Source organism: Taeniopygia guttata, chromosome 1 (genome assembly GCF_048771995.1).
Source record: "Taeniopygia guttata chromosome 1, bTaeGut7.mat, whole genome shotgun sequence".
NCBI lineage: Eukaryota > Metazoa > Chordata > Aves > Passeriformes > Estrildidae > Taeniopygia > Taeniopygia guttata.
Window position 1 is genome coordinate 93,968,846 of NC_133024.1, and position 17,528 is coordinate 93,986,373.

Sequence of the window (17,528 nt, forward strand, 5' to 3'; positions counted from 1 at the left end):
GGCTTTCCTTTTACTGGAAGGCTTATAGAACTACAAAAGCCATGAAAACTCAATGCTAACTTAAAAGTGCAACCTCTGTTACTTTAATATTTTTATACTGAGTATCAAGGCATTGTTTACAGTAATGAAATGGAGATGGGGCAGAAAACACACCTCTGAAAGACTTTCTGCACAAAAGGATGAACACGTAATTATTTGCACAAAGCATTAGAAAATACTGTGATATTTTATTATTAAAAATGCTGCTGAAAAGTTTATACATATGTGTCCAGCCATATATATCTTCTATCATTACTTAAGGCAAAAAAAACCAAAAAATTGCAAAACAATAACAGAAGAAACCATTGAACCCTGTGTGCCTCTTAAGGACAAGAATATAAGCCTGGTAAAGTACTTTTGTTTTTCTTTTACAGTTTCAAAGTATATTTTGATATCATTATTATAGAATTCTATGAAGACCCTATAAATCTGTTCCCTCTATAAATCATACATCAGTCCAGATGTATCAAATTATTAAATCAACTTGATTGTAATTACTTTTAAAAGCTAAAATCATTCACTTACAGGAACTTTTTTTACCCAAATGTCACAAGCCTGACACAGTACTGTACATATTGCTAGCAGAAGACAATTGGAAGTACTAAACAAATACTGTAATTCACATTACAAACATACCCAACTGATTATGATGCCAAGCATCATTACCCTTTTTTTTTTTCACTTTTTTTTTTTTACTTTTTTTTTAAACCTTTTATAAGAGTTATAAACTGCTGCGTCTCAGCTGCGGCATTACATAGCTGGTGGAAATGGCCTGGTATAGAGTCAGCATGAATATATTATTTGATGGATCAGTGAAAAAAACAAAATGGTTTTCCATTTCCTACTAGTTGTTCTTTGGAGTTGCTGCTTCATCACATTCCAACCTGAGCTCCCAGGTCAGATTTATAGCACATTTACTGCAGATAAAGGATTATATCAGCCACATGTTGCATTTTTATCATGTCATCAATTTTTTATTTATTTTTTACTTTTTTCCTTCAGAATTTGCTTTACTGCCTGCTACAACAAAGAGTTGTGCAGATTAATAGACCTCAGTGAATCACCTTGTCTTTGATTTTATTTGTAGGGATGACTATTTCAAGGTATTTTATTAGAAAACGAAAAGTGTGGAAAGCAAGAGGTACAAGGCATCTTGTGTTAATCATTATGGGACATATGATATTGATGCAGTTTAGCTGTGAATTAATAATAGAAAATACATCTGGGACAGTCGCGTTCAAGTGCAGACCAATTTGTTCAAAGATCTTTGGTTACTATCTCTCAATGATGGAGTAACTTTCAAAGACAAAATATAAAGCAATCTTCATCTGCAAAAACTATTTTTTAGCTTTTCACATTCAAATCATTTGTTTGAATCAAACTGCAAAGTTACTTTGATAGCTCTGCTTGGCCCCTATTTTTCTAGTGAAGGAAAGGCAGAAGGGAATAACAAGCTAATAATTTTGCCTTTCCCAAGAGTGATGCTCTCTGGGATTTTCAGTTTTATTCAAATGCAGAACAGCTGAGGATTTCTCTGCTTCTCTCTCCATAATGCTCACTGACTGTGGGACTGAGTGCAATGAATCAGCAAATAAGAATTTTCTGACAGGTACACCCTCAAGCCCAAAACAAGATGCTTGGCTGAGAAGTTCTTTACACACTCATCACTCTGAACAGTTTGAAAAACAGCCAGCCAACCAACCCTGCATTTCCCAACTCTCAAATTGTAGTTTTATTTTGTTTAGCAATGCTGAGGAGATGCTTTCTCAGCTGGGATTCCACTGCAACTGCTGGTAAGTATAGAGCTAGTTTTCCGTGAAGAAGACTGACCAAAACACAGGCTTTCATTGTTTTTGTCAGGGCACAAAACTTATCCTAATGTATCACAATAACCAAGAACTACAAACTGGACTCCAAATATATATTATTGGATGTTTCTTGGTTCAGTTCAACAAGCGTAAAATAGTAATTATTTTCTTTTGTATTTTTTTCTCTTTGTTTTCCAATCCATCACTGTGTTGGAATTTAACAAAGGCTAACACAAAATTAAATTATAGAAAAAATGTTTCAGAAAAGAACAACAATCTCCTATGAATACTTTAACATGCACTAGTGTAACCTGTAAGAGAAATACGCAGGTCACACAGACAACTGTATCCTCTGCATGACACCATGGCCTCATATAAATGAAACATGTTAGAAAAAACTCATGGTTTTTGTTAACCACTAGTAATTAAGAAGAAATTCCTCCTTTGGTCTTGGAGGAAACAGAGGTCATATGACTAATGTATATACACATAGGTCACAATCAAATGCACAATCTTTCTAAAAGCTCTTTTCAAACTGAAAACATCAATAAAAGCTGCTTCTTCTTTTGTTTTAAACTCACAGCTATGTACATTTTTACAAAGTTTCTTAAATATAGTTCAGGCTGGCAAGTCATCTCTTTGCACAGAACTATACGTATTTTACTGCATAGTCAGTCCTCCTCTTTTTTTTTTTTTAATTTTTGTTTTTAATAATAAAATTCTATTTTCCCCCATCTGAATTACAGCTTCATATGCTGGGTAAAAGCCCATGGTGATGTCTTTGTTTTATCAACGGCCATGGTATGGCACATAAAGAATCTTTTTTATAATTTTATTTATTTAAAAAAAAACAAAACAAAACACCTGTACAGTCACTGGCTCTGTTCCAGAAGACTCTGCTTTGCTTGTTACACTTACAACACCATTTTAAATTACTTCTTCTGGCCTCAACTTTCAATCAAAGTGGCTGAGATCTTAAAGCAGTATTGTAACAGCAATGTACACTTTTCACATTTCACAGGGTTTGTAGTTGATCTTTAACATCAGTGAGTTTCTGTGGGAAGGATCAGTAAGAAAATAATGACTGTCCTTCTCTTTTACTTATTTTTACTGTAGATTTTGACAAGGTGTTCAAAGGATGGTATATTACTTTTTCTTCTTCTTTTTTTTCTTTTTTTTTTTTCTTTTTTCTTTCTTCCAAGTGGCTTGTGAGGGTAGATGGGGAAGGGCTGAGCTATACCCTAGTGGTCGAATGTCCATGGGGCAAATTTGTACTGTTTTGTCCTCCACTGAAGGTGTTGAAAGTATGCAAAGGCTGCATTCCTGTTAATGTATTTGGAATCATGGTTATGGTGTTGGGTGTCATTAGTGGGATGTCATCTGGGGACCTTCTCAAAGTGAGAGTGTAGTCAGGCGGGCAGGTGAGTCTCAGTGTGTCATGGGCCTGCAGTGATTCACACTCGTGGTCATGTTCTAGCTGCTTCATCTGCAAGGACATGATCTCTTCATTCTGTATGTGTGCTATGTCGTTGGTGGTGTTCCGCTGCGGGCTGGGGCGCCTGTGGGTCTCATGACGCCGCTTGTCCTTCTTGTAATATAATGCAGCAAAAGCTAAAATATTGAGGAACAGCAAGGAGGCCCCCACAGCAATGGTGACACTCAGCTCTGTGGAGTAATCCCTTTTGTTTTCTATCAGAACTGTTGTATCCTCTGGAGCTGTTTTATGGGTGTCTTTCGAATGTTTGGGATTGTTGGCAGGTGTCATTGCTGGGCGTTTGGTGGCTGGCCATAATTTCCCAGGAGAACGTCGGGTCACATATGGAAATGAGGTCATGTCAGGAGGGGGGACTTTAGTTGTTGTGGAAACATACTGAAATATTTCATTCAGGTTGTGAAGGTGTGGTACGAGCTCCAACCAGAAAGCAACTTTCGTTGCTCGATAGTGATCACGAACTCGGGGTTTCAGGCCAATATGTAAATAAAGTTGGTCTTTCGGATTGTATTTGGACCAGGCTACTTCTTCAAACCGGTTGGGTTTTGTATGGATGAATTTTGTGTCTTGTGGAACAGGCTGGTTTGGATCTCTAAAAAAAAAAATTAAAACAGACAATATTACAGTCATTACGATTTCTACAAAAACCTACAACAAAACAAAAGCAAACAAACATGAAACCCTCTCAATCTCACAGTTATTAGTTTATCCAATACTTACAGTAACCTAAAGGCAGAAGCTAAAAACCATCCCTGAGTAACCGCTGTTAATAAATAATCAAAGGAAATTACTTACTGTACAGAGCATCTCAGATACTACATGAAAAAAATGCAGAAATCATAGTGTTTCAGTTCCCAAAAGGTCATCTGAAGTACTATGATTCAGTATCATTCTCCAAGGAGTGTGTCTTAGAGACATACCATCTTAGAGAAGTACCAACTATCTCTTCCTGTAGTCAATGTGTAGGTTCAACCCTTCTCCAGGTTTGACACTTTCTCATTTAAAGTACCACTACTTCCACTGCTGTATGTAGTAAATATGGGCATCTACGCCCCATGACAATATTGGAAGTCCTTGTGAATACACAAAATTATACTAGCTGTGTATATTACAAGGAAAAAAACCTCTTCAAAACCTGAAGTAGCAGGGCTAATACATGTACTTGGAAACAATTTCTCTTGTTTTCCTTTGCTGAGCTACTAGTCCTCCTGCATTTGAGTATCTGCTACAGGAAAAAAAATCTTTGAACTACCTTTTTGTCACAAATCTTTCCATCATTTCCACTTGCAGATGACTATTTGAACATTCCATATGATCATTGCTACGAAGTACTGGGTTTGGTGGCCAAAGGACAATGGCCCTTAACTGAGATGAGAAATATTTTAGCTGAGATCAACCAGTTGTAAAGTACTTCAGTAGTAGTAAGATAAGAGTACTACACAAGTCAGAGATAATTTCAAAATTGGTAAGCCAAATATATATTTTTTTTCTTACAGGTTCCAAATGAAGACAAACCAATGCCACAAAGAGCATTTAGATGTGATTAATGTATGCATATCCTAATAATTTCAGTAAAATTTAAATAAATAGCAAGAAAAACTACAGAAAGTTAAAATTACTAATACTAAGTTGAATAGTATGTTGCTCATTAATTTGAATTGTCTTTTCTAGCAATGATTGCTTTCTGTGGCTTTGTGATGTATTATACTGAGAGTACATTATTTATTTCCTGCGCATTGCTCAGAACTTTCAATTCTCCTTTTTATTCATTCATATGCAGTGGTTTATTTCCTGTGAAAACAATTCTAATATTTTCCTTTTCCTCCAATAGACAGTTACATATATTCTAGGAATACCAAGCTCCACCCCTACAGATTTTAAAACATGGTTTTCTTTTTCCATTTTCAAAAGCCCATAAATCTAACAGCCTATTTTAGCATTCCTTTGCTGTACATAAAGAGCTATTTCTTAGTTCTTAAATGAGACAAGTAATTTGACTGTAATAATCTTATGATTCCTGTATTCTTTTTTACCTGAAAGAAGGTATATTACTTTTTTTGAGAGAAAATAAGTATTTTTCCACATAATTTTGGTATTTTGGCTTACTTATGCTTGTGGTTTTAGTGTTTGGGGTTTTGGGGGGTGGTTTAGTTTGCTGGTTTTTTTTTTGTTTTTGGTTTTTTTTTAATATTTAAATATATCTCATATCTCCCATTTCAATAAGTTATAAAAAAATACAACCTAGGGGTTCTGAAATGTTACCTTTTCTTTATTTCTCTTTTTAATTTTTTTTCTTTTCTTATTCTTTTCTGCTTCTCCCTCCCTCCCCCTATCTCTCTCTTTCTTTCTTTCAACAGTTAGCCAAATTGTGTTAGTTCATAAAAAACCAGATCATTTATTTGTAATTGTTCATCCCAGTTCAAATTAAAGAAGTAATATTCCCTTGCAAGCAGTACAAAAACAGTTGTATGCTGTTACTTTGAGGGATTCTAACATGAACTGAAGAAGGAAATGAAGCTATTTCTTTTATTATTGAAGAACAGAATGAAAGCTCTGGAAAATCCAAACACAAAGATATTGGTCCAAATCAGTATATCTACTTTGAAAAATCTTTGAGGTTCAAAATATAAATTCTAAAGCAAATTAAAAATCAACAAGGTTATTCAAACACAAAACATTTTTCCTCTCAGAAACTCAAAATACTGCAAGAGTTCTGGCACAAATTCTCGTGTCATCACCCCTTGCTGTTCTGATTCACAGCCCAAAAGACTGAGAATGATACTAGAGAGAACTGATTCTTTAAGTTAGCCCTTGTAAACAAATTGTAGTTGATACACAGAATAGAAAATGAAGAAGTCGAGCACCCACTTTAAGAAGAAGCCATGTTGGATAAGCATTTTAAAAATTTTTAGTGGTCCTATAAAAATTATTATCATCATAGCTGATAATTATTTTAGTGAATAACATTTTTTAAAATTAGCATCTCACTGTGGTCCCTTCCAACCTTACCCATTTGGTGTCCTTTGATTCCCTTCCCCTACAAAAAATCTACAAAACAAGTAAATATCAGCCTCCTTTTTCCTCTCTTCCATCCTCTACTTCCATCTGTCCTTTTTAACTATATTTATTGGGAGCAGACAATTATGCTGCCGCCTCCTCCAAACACAAGAGAGAAAATAACATTACATGAGCCTGGGCTTGTATTTGAATATTTGTTTACATGGCTCTGTGTGGGCATGAAGTTGTCTATTGCAACAAGAAACAGAAAAAAATCGGCCATTCCTACAGACAAGTAATTTCTTAGCTGAGGATATCAGAGCTCTGCCATTGACATCAACTCTAGAGTTGATCACTTAAAAAAATGAATAAAATTGTCTGAATAATCTCTCTGAATTTGGAAGATAGATATCTAAATTATATTGGGTTTTTTTTTACTAGAAACAGGAATAACTAAGTCCAGTCCTAAAAAAGAATATAATAATGGCCTTGGATCTTGGTTTTATAGATTAATGATCATTTGCAAAAATATTCAGTAGATACTAAACAATAGCATTTTTAATTTCCTTGGCCATTCTGCTATGTACACTGCAGAAAATTCATGAAGTTACAACTAACTTGCTAAGTTTTTTCCTGGAGTAGTTCGGCAGCTTATCCTACTATGAGCCATTTTCCAATTTTATTGATAGGCATAAAACATAGATGTAGAGACAATCATTTCTCCTATCAAATCATCTGTTCAACAAAATTCTTGATCTGTTACTTTAATTTCAATTTTTCCCTTGCCTCTTTAAGACTCTCACAATTCCCTTGTGTTTCTAGATGTTCTTGAAGCTCAAGTGTGTAATTTCATAGCAAAGACTGCCAGGAAACCTTCTTTTAAAAACCCACTGCAATAATGATGATAACAGTATAATCTGAACAATATATTTCCAGTTCTGTACTTCTTACAGTATTGGCTCTCATAGGGAGGAGATTTTTTGTTTCCCCATTTGTCAGATGATAGGGAGGCTTTTTCTTTTCTTCATCTGACTACTATAACAAGATTGATGATTATTGTCATTTATTTTGCTATCTCATTACTTATTTTTACCACCTTTAGAATTCAGATAGCTTATCAATCAAAAAATGTCTCCATTATTAAATGCCTGAAATTTTTTCCATATGACAGAACATATCCTCTCTAAGGTATATTTTTGTTAATGTGCAGAATAATCCTATTTCACCTGTCACTTTTTTCCTCCTACTTTCAGTCTGCACTAATTTTGCACAACTTAAGAGGTTTTTGTATATTGTCATTCAATTCACACCTCATGAACTAGAGATGTAAAATCAAAACATCAATTTTTTCTTAGGTAATATAAAGTAAATATGTCTGCAATGGATGTTAACTGAAGAGCAGCACGCACTCCTGTTCACAAGGTAGATTAGTAGCTGGCCTGGATAGTAAATGAAGGAACTGGGTACTTCATAGATGATTATATTTTCATGGGAAGAATAGTGAATTAGGAAGTTTTCTCATATCCCAAATTCCTTATAAGATAGTGAAACATCATTTGTGTTCTAACTATTTCTGCCACAGCACTGATTATCATTCAGGACAATGGAACTGTTAATGTATTTGAAATGTTTTAAATTTTGTGTTCTCTATCTTCACTGGAAAGCAAAATGTCTTCAAAGTTACATAATCTTTGTCTACAACACTCTGAAAGGCCCCTAGATACTTTATTTTTTTCAGTAGTACTCTTTTCTCTTTATGATAAAAAAATGGAAGGGAGAAAAACTGGCTTTTTTTCATTCTTCTGTTGATTCTTTTTATGCTGTCACAATACAAATAATGCCACAGCTGTTCCTGCTTGAAGGACTAGTACACAGGCATGTTTTCCCTTACCTTTCTCCTCAGTTATCACCAGGTCCCACTGTTGCCATGCTCCCTGTCAGCTAAGGACTAACAGCTAAGGAACACAAACCATAACTACACTATTTTGTTTGACTAACACAGATTTGCCATTGGAGACAGTTATTTCTTCAGACAAAAACATCAAAGAGAAATAACAGCCTCATAAAAGAGTTGCCTAAGAATTGATTTGAAACTACACTTTAATAATTGCAAGTTTAATCAGGTCTTCTATTAGAGAACCAAACTACATACAAAACACAGACATCCCTAATAACTCAGGTTTGTACTTCAGAATCAGTGGTAGCAAAATAATTCTGGAGTATTTACCTGAAATACAAAGCAAACAAGGATATATCCTCTAGACCTTTATCTTTCCCAATATCAACACAGGTAGAGCAGGATGAATAGGAGAAAAAGTAGAGTACTGCAATTCCTCAAAAACAGAACAATTTTTAGAAACCTAGTAATGCCTGTAATGAGAGCATGGCCTTGTATCTACTGTGTGAAACTCCTAATCCTTCACAAGAGCATAGCTGGCAGAGTATCTGTGAAGTACTGGCCTCATGCTGTTCACTCTTACCCTGCTGATGTGTCTGCAAAGGAGGTAAAATGGTCCTAACAAACAGAACTTGGCACATAAAATTACCATTACAGTTGGGATGGCACTACTGGCAGCAGACTGAAGCTCCAAGTGCACTTCTTAATGAAGCTCTCACATATAATTCTGTGCATTGAGGAATTCAAAACTGTATTTTCATGTAATTTTTGTATCCCAAATGTAGTATCTCAAACTTACCCTGTAATAAATTGTTTGCCTATTTCTAAGGTATGTTGGAAACACAGTTTTGAGAAGGCTGAATGAAATGAAAACCACTTAATAATAATAATCCTTATCAAAAAAAAGTCACAGGTAGAGGATTAGCAAAATGCAGCTTCAAGGGATTTATTTTAAGCACAAACTGTCTGCCATTAAACACTTTGTCACCTCCTATTTGCTAGCTTCAGTAACCAACTTCCAAGTTAAACAGAATAAAAGCACTGTGCCCTGCGCTGTGTCTTTCACCTACTGATTTTACAAGATTGACCTGCCCTACAAACCCAGCCTTGGCAGTAGGCCCATTAAACAGTGTGTACTTTTTAGCAACGGATGGCCTGTCATTAACAGCCTAGCAAAGTCCATCTGAATGATTCATCATCTGAGCCATAATCTTACAATAAGTACCTGGATGCAACCTCTGTGGGAGAGTCATAGAGACTGGAAAAGTCTCAAACACATTACAAATAAATAAATATATCTGCTGTTCTAATGTTCAAAGCTTGCCCACAGGGAAATGCAAAATAATAAAATCTTTCAGTTAAAAGATTTTTTAATGTGTTGCCATTAGTACAAATACAGAGCAAGATAAGTACTCTCATAATAAGGATGGGAAATTATCAATTAAAAATAGGGTGGGAAAAAAAAAAAAACCAAAGCAGAGCCTTCAGCAATAACGTTTTGAACTATATCACTAATCTTGAGAGTTGAAGGACCTGAGTGTGTACAGTGATTCCAGATTGCAAGTGAGTGAGCAATGTGGAGAACAGTTGGCCCAGAGACCCTGTTGCTCTAGGTTTGAGGTGCTCTAGATTTGAGGTGCTACAATCCCATTGCTCTAGGTGTGAGGTGCTACAATCTTTGCCTTTCTGTTTGAGGATCCAGAGGTGCAGAACAAATATACCCTTAAAATATTATTTGCCTCCAAGTATTCTCTTGTATGATGCAGAACAATCATTGTTCACCCAAACAAAAAAAGACCCCATCAAGATAATATGCATAGTGTTGCTCTTTTCCTTTCTTTTGAAAACTGAAATTTTACAGCTAGAGGCCATTTCTAATGATACATCTTTCAGATTGCCTGTAAGGGAGTGACTCTGTAATTGAATATATACCCCATTCCTGTCTCACCAGCAACAGGAAAATTTCAGAAGTGACTAACGGCTCTCCCAAAGCATCTGCTTTTGCCTTTAGGTATGGTATGATAATGGCTTTATAACTAGAGAACTATGTATAGCCTACTGAAATTAGTTTTCAAGCAGCAACAGCTGGAAAGTGCGTGAAATTAGGAGTAATGATGGCAGCTGGGACTGTGAGAAGCTCCTGTCAGCCTCAAAAACTTCTTAAATAAAACTTCTTAATCTACAGGGAATAGTAATAAAGTAATTGTAAACAATAGTGAGAACATGGAAACCTTTCATCTCCATAATAATTCCAATGAGGTATATTGGTAAGGATCTGAAGTCCTCTATGTATACATGGCATTTCATCTACCAAAATAAAGACAAACTGATGTTATCATCATCTCTGAGCATGTGGTACAGCCATCATGAGCATAGTCTGTCCATAAACCAAGATTTCATCTCAAAGTTTGCCCATCCCAGTACTGATAAGTTCTTGTTGCCAAATACATCTAAATATTGCACAGTTCATTCATTTTTGTAGCTGAACTCCAGGGTTTCTGCATGCTTTTGTTCCTGTTTGGCTATATGCAGTAAAAAAGATTATTTTTCCTTGTGCATTAACCTGAAGCATTTGATTGGTTTTTATCAATTTATGCCTGAGGTTCTTGTTAAGACTGCAAAATCTCTCTCTCTTGACCACCATTTAGATTCATGGAAGGCTACAAGGGCAGCTAAAGCCTCTGAGTGTTTCACAATAGGCATCTGAGTTTTTCTTATATAGCTGCACACTGTTCACTGCAGTGCAATAAAGCTGCAGTTTCCAGAGCCCAATCCTGCTATTAAACATTCAGTGGAAAGATTTACAGCCCCTTTGTGCCACAAGTATCTTTGTTTTAATTCAGTACTGAAGACTCAAGGTTAACAAAAAAGCCCTTCCTGCGAAAGTAAAACACTGCAATACTCTTTAAAGGAATGCTATAGGAAGAGAACAGAATGTATTAATGCTGCTCACAGATTAAGCTGCTTCGAGGGTTGTTTTCTTGGTGTTTACAACTCTATTTCATCAAAATATTAATGTCCTTATTTTGTTTTGTAAGCAGAATTAATTTAAATTTTAACTTTCTCAAAGCAAAATTTATATCTGAATTTCTTCATTCCAGTCAAGTACTTATTATTGCCATTATAGCCCTCAGAGGGAAAAAAAATTTTCCAGTGTCTGCCTTTCTGTTCTAATTCCTCCCTGAGTCCTCATCCCTGTGAAGGTCGTTGAAAAACAAGAACTTCCTTTCTTTTGTAGCAGATAAGTGCTATCTGCCTGACAGTTCCTTCTTCAAGTAGCAGACATGTTGCCTCTGATTTTTCAGTATCTTAGTGAACCACCTTTTCTCTGAGACATGCTTTTTGTCTTAGTAATTGTCCTATTTTTTGAACCAAAAATACAGTGTGTTATTATTCTCATTGAGCTACTAAAATAAAACAGTTTGAGGGAACACACTAATTATTAATCTATTAAATATTAATAAGTCTCATTTACCTCCTATCTTAACACAAATATTTCTATACTATTACTTTAAAATCAGATTTTGAGGCCACTGGAATGGGATAGTGACTATTTTAGAAATTTGCTATCAACAAAATGAATGCTAGGGGTCACACTTACCCAGTTTTGGCAAAGTTAGTCCAGTATGTCATAACCACTGCACTGAGCATGACATCATTCTTGGAAAAGTTGCAGTTGAACAGTTCTGTGGGACCAATCATAGGAATCCCAAACACATAAGGGACTTCATCACCATGAGCTGAATCAGCCCAGCTGGGTTTCATTTCACTTTGGCAATGGTGATAAAATGCATAGAAATATGTTGGAGATCCATACTGGGCATGCAGGTCAGCTGTGGCAACAGCTGGAGCAACCCATTGGTGGTCCGTAAAAAGAGCAACCAGGGTCTTCCGTCGTGTTTCGGGATTTTCTTTGTCTGCCCAGTCAGTGTACATGAATTTAATGGTCTCTCGCAGTGTGTCTTTCCCTTCTGGATAACCATATAGATTGTCCACAAAATTGGAGACAGAAAAGTCAAAATCATTGGGAGAAACACCATCTTCATTGTCTACAATGCCATCCACAAATTTTAAACCTTCCCCTTGATTCACACCCAGCATTATATCATAGTTAAGGAATTCCCCTTGCTCCATTAGAATCTGAGGGTCATCTGGAATCACGTCTCCATCTATCACAGGCCCAAAGGCAATGTGGTACGTGGCTGGAGTGATAGTCTGTTGAATGAGTTCTTTGTAATTCTTATTCCGCAGACATTCAACCAAATCAGTGGTATCCAGCATGTCGCAGCCCACTTTATCTGCCAATATCCGAGTGTATTTGGCAGGCTGATAGTTCACTGCCCAGCTGGACAGGGCTGTTCCACTCTGTATGATTGCCTTTTGGAACAAACCTGCAGGTGCAAATTGTTTAAATACAGATCCAATTAGATATTAAATATATATATATATTAAATGAATAGATATTAAATATATATATATTAAAAAAATAAAAAGTATTTCTTACTAAGGAAACAAAGCTTTGATTATAGAATCCCTAAAGGATGTATACAATGAAATTTTGAATCAATTTCCATAGATCCTACTCACTGCTCCCTTTTTATGCTATGTAGAATAGACTACTAATTAAAATCTTTCACGTTCTTGATGCTCACACACAAAAAGCATGAAGCTTTCAGGTTACTGTTTCAAGAATAAAGCTCATTCCTGTACTGCAGTTTTCTTGTCTTTGATGGAAGTCCTCTGGCTTTACCACATTGGTAGTCCTGTGAAAATTTCTTTGCAGGACTGGCAGCTAAAGGCAATCATATGCTCTTTGCCATGTAAATGACACTCATAAATGCGCCTTTCAGTAGTTTAAAGGTCAAATGAAAATGACACATTCTCATTTTCTTCACAAAGCCACGCACCATACTAACTTGAAAAAATCTGCTCTAAGAGCAATTTCATAGTTCTGAATCTTCTACTCTGATATTTTTTATTTAGCATTTAATTTATTAATTATTATTGTGGGTATATATTAGCACCGCCTGTATGTTGAATTTTGTGTGTGTATGTGTGTGTGTGTAACCCTGCCTATATGTTGAATTAAAATATATTTAAATTGTTTTGCAAGAGAGTAAATGATTTTCAATGGTTCTTTCTGAGTGTTTTAGGTACACTAATATAAACATCCAATCAAGCTTCTTTGTTTAAAGCACTGAAAGGCAAGGGGAGCTTACTGGTGAATCTGCTCCATCTGTGTTTTTTTTTTCTTGTAAGACCACTAAAATGGCCTATTTCATATTTAAACTAAAATACTTGGGTGTCTTTTGCACATGATTTCTACTGTCAAGTTCTCAAAATGCAAAAGACAGTAACAGGTAGAAAAGCATGTGGGGTTTTTGTTGATATACCTTTGAAGATGATTACTGAATGCACACACTACAACATTTCAGTTTTTAATCAGTTAGATTTTTTATGGTTCCATGTGTTTAATTTTGGCATGGCTTGCTCAACAGTTATTCACTGAAATTTTATCTGTATCAATAGACTGAATTGTCAAGCATAATTCTGTGTATTTCAAAATTAGGTGTGTTTTCCATCATCCCTGCTATAACTTCTGACTATGGTTTATCTGTTACAAATTTCTGTCTGTTTTAATGTGATAGAAATGACATGGATTAATAAATACAATAGCTATTTTGGTGTTGTCTTTTATCAAATCTTTGTAGATTTGGTCTAATCACCAGGAATATTTATAGTTCAGTACCGGTGCTCTACATTCTTGGAATTTGGATTTGGGTTTCTTGGAGTGTGAGGTGCTATGGGTAGAAATTTCACAGCTCACTTACCAAAATCTGAAGAACGCTGTGTGAGATCACACAGTACTAGTGGGGAGTTAAACACAGTTTTTAATAAGGCTTATTATGTTTTTATTAAGTAAGGAAAGCATCTATATATATGTTGGAAGTGCAGCCAAGAGTGTACAAAAAATGAAAAAGGTCATTGCTCTTTTCCATTTTAATTAGAGCAAATTCTTTGATAGGAGAGCCAGTGGAATCTGTTGATAAAGCTAGAAAAAGTATATTGCCCATGGCATTTGTTGCATGAGATTTATGCTGTAATAGCATTTAGTTTTCCTTATAAACATATTTATGTTGACTAATACAAATCCAGAATCCTTTCTAGTAGATATTTTACAAAAATTACAGAACCTCATGTAATTCTAATTAGCCTACCTCATTTGGCACTTTCACTACATTATAACATAAAAAAAAAAAAAAAAAAAAAAAAAAAAAAAAAAAAAGTACTTTGCCTGGAGGATTATTACCTTCTGAATAGTGGGAGAGTGTCAGGAGACTGACACAGGAAGCTCCTGCCCCAGATCCAAAAATAGTAACTCTCTTCGGGTCTCCTCCAAAAGATCCAATATTTTCTTCAATCCAACGTAAAGCTTGGATTTGGTCAAGCAATCCATAATTGCCTTTTGCAGCTTGGTCCCCAGTACTTAAAAAACCTATAAGGCAAAACCCCATAATTTTAGTTCACCAGATACAGAGTTAGCTACAGGGTATCTACATATTCACATTTCCATCTTTTCATCTTCTGTGCTTTTTTTTTTTCTTCTTTTTAAAGGTCACAGTCCTAGTTAAATGCCTCCTGAGCAAACAGAGATACTCATTCTGTGTGCTGTTTAGCTTGAATTTGTTTTTCCCTACTTCAGAGATCCCATTTATGAAGAATCACTATTTCCTTATTGAAATATTTCTGTAACAATGCAACAATACAGAAAGATGATTTCAAAGATTTTATAACTGGATGTGAGTCAGGTACAAAATCTTAGGAAATAATTTTTGGGCAAAGATGTGAGATAGCCAGTCTGTGACTGAAAACAACACTTCCTTACACATTAATTTAAATACTTCTGAACTACATAGCTCTTTAAATTTCTGTACTTGTGATATGGATAAATGTACTCAGAAAAAAAAAGGCTGAAGTAAATAGTAAGAGGAACACGAAAAGCCTAGGAAAAAAATTACACTTAAGTTTCACAGAGGATATTTATTAGGAAGAAAGCAGGTAAATCCATAGCAATATAGCCTTTGGTGGGGAGATTTTATCTGAACAAATCAGGTCTTGTCTTTCTCTTTAGAAATTGCAGGAAAACCTGTGCTGCTGTGTTCTGTTCCTGAACTGTGGTTATCAGATTCTAGAAAAAAAGCATTACATGCTGCCTGTCTTGCAAGTGAGAACAAAATGCCCATAAGATTAGGACTGAGATTAATTTCTGTTTTTTGAAACCAGCTAAGGTGAAACATTGCAGTTATCTCTGCTGCCTATTATTCACAGTTAAGACCTTGTGTTATGTCCAAATTACCACATTGAGCCATGTACTCACAGTCCACTCTTTAACTCCCACAGACCTTTGCCTGATAGACAACTGCAAAATCAGAAGTCTATTAGAAATACCTTATAGCATATGGAAGTTTTCAGATGGACATTACAGATTTAGGCACCCGTGACAGCTGTCAAAGACAAAACAAGAACATCACTTGGCAGCTTTTTTCCAGCTAATTATCAGCTGAGAAAAATTTGCTAGAAGGGGGACCCAGGACTCAGGAGATCTATGGTCTGGTGCAGTTGGAAATGAAAGAGACTGTTATCATAAACCATGTGAGCCTGCTGTAACAAGTCCTCCATGCTCCTGGCTGGAAGGTGAGTCTTAGGTCCCAAGTGGAAAAACGACTTTGCAGTACTTTTCCCAGGCTTTGGCAAAGGGGAACAGATCTCTTTGCACTGACTGTAATAATTTTTTTGTTTATAAGAAAAATGAAAATACACACGATGGAAGGTCTTCATATAATGGAGGAAGCAGAATACAAATCATATCAATATTGCTAAATAACATGATAAAGCTTTTCATTTAAAAAGTCACTACTAATGTAAAGCACAGTCATAAGAATGGCAGTAACTTTTTTTTTTCTCTTCTGTGCAAATGGAAAAAAATAAATACACGTAATCCATAATTTTCTCAATTTATTTTTTTAACAGATGTGTTTTTCCTCTTTTTTCACATGTCTTTATTTTCTTTGTAAGACTGTCAAAGAAAGAATAACCCACTTGATGTCTTTGTTGCTGTAGCTCACTGCAATATTCTATAATACTCTGTAATTAAGGCTTTATTCAATCAGAACTATGACATCCATTGGATAAAGAGAGTGTTGTAACCTTTAAAGCAGAAGGGTAATTAATATTCAGAGCCTAAACCTGTTTTAGTTCTACTAGCAGCATCAAACTAAACCTATTTGAACTTGTTAATTTTGAATTCTTACCAAATGTTCTAAAAGGTGAACTTGATAAAACTGCAGTCAATAAATATCTAAGGTTCAAAAGATGAAGATTTTTTTTTTTGTTTCCACAGTTGTCTCCTGATTCTCATTAATTTCAAGAACAAATTTTCTTAATTTAAAAACTGATCACCATGGCAAAGAGTCAGCCCCACATTACACAAACTGAATTCATAAATCTGTTTTTTCTTGCCGAGGATATATTTTCTTTCATGCTCTGAGTACTACATCAAAATATTTTTTCAAGCTATTTGAAGAAATTCAGGCAAATAGTAACTATTTGTCCAGAAATACACAACACTAAGAGCTTTTGGCTTTTTTCTATATTACTTTGGTGAGGAGGAAAAAAATGCTTCTTTAAATTGAAGTTCCTGAAATAACAGTTGTTATTTTTCTCTGACTCTATGAAGGAAAGCATTCAAGAAATATTCTTTACTTTTAAGCTGCTAGATAGAAATAGTCAAGGAGAAAAAGATTACAAATAGAAATTGCTGGGAATTTTCTTTTTCTACAACCATTAAAAATGCATCTACTCAAGAGCTACATGCTGTCACTTGCAAAGTTTTGATAACACAGTGAAGACATAAAGCTACACACAAGGCTCCTTTAGATCTCATTTAGACAAAAAGAAATCCCTAGTTCTATCTTTATGGTTGGTTTTCCCATATGTTACAAAAATCTTACTGAGATACTAAGCCTCAACATACTAGTGGTGATATTTCCCCGTTACTACCAAAATGTAATGCAAAGACCCGCAGGGACAAGTTGAAGAGAACAATATCCATAAAACCCAGCCAAAGAGTTTACTTTTGCTCAGCTCCAGCCTTGCCTAGTGGTCGGAGGCCATCCCTACACATCCCTAGTACAGCTGGCAGACCTTAAAGAGTCAGTCTAAAGAGAACGAGTGGGCTGCCTGTCCACTGTACACATTTCATGTACTTTATTTTACCATGACCAAGATATTGTCT

General features: G+C 35.3%; 1 protein-coding gene across 5 annotated transcripts in view; it reads right to left on the bottom strand.

Annotated features, from left to right (window-relative positions):
- Positions 1-207: 207 nt before the first annotated feature.
- NLGN4X (neuroligin 4 X-linked) overlaps positions 208-17,528 on the bottom strand; it is a 159,891-nt gene continuing 142,570 nt past the window's right edge. For all 5 annotated transcript variants that reach the window (XM_012569616.5, XM_030280448.4, XM_030280444.4 and 2 more), the window contains 3 exons: positions 14,544-14,729; positions 11,835-12,624; positions 208-3,931 (listed from right to left, as the gene is read on the bottom strand). In XM_012569616.5, the coding sequence (XP_012425070.1) occupies positions 3,082-3,931; positions 11,835-12,624; positions 14,544-14,729 (1,826 nt within the window). In that variant the 3' untranslated portion in view covers positions 208-3,081. The remainder of the gene's footprint in view (positions 3,932-11,834; positions 12,625-14,543; positions 14,730-17,528) is intronic.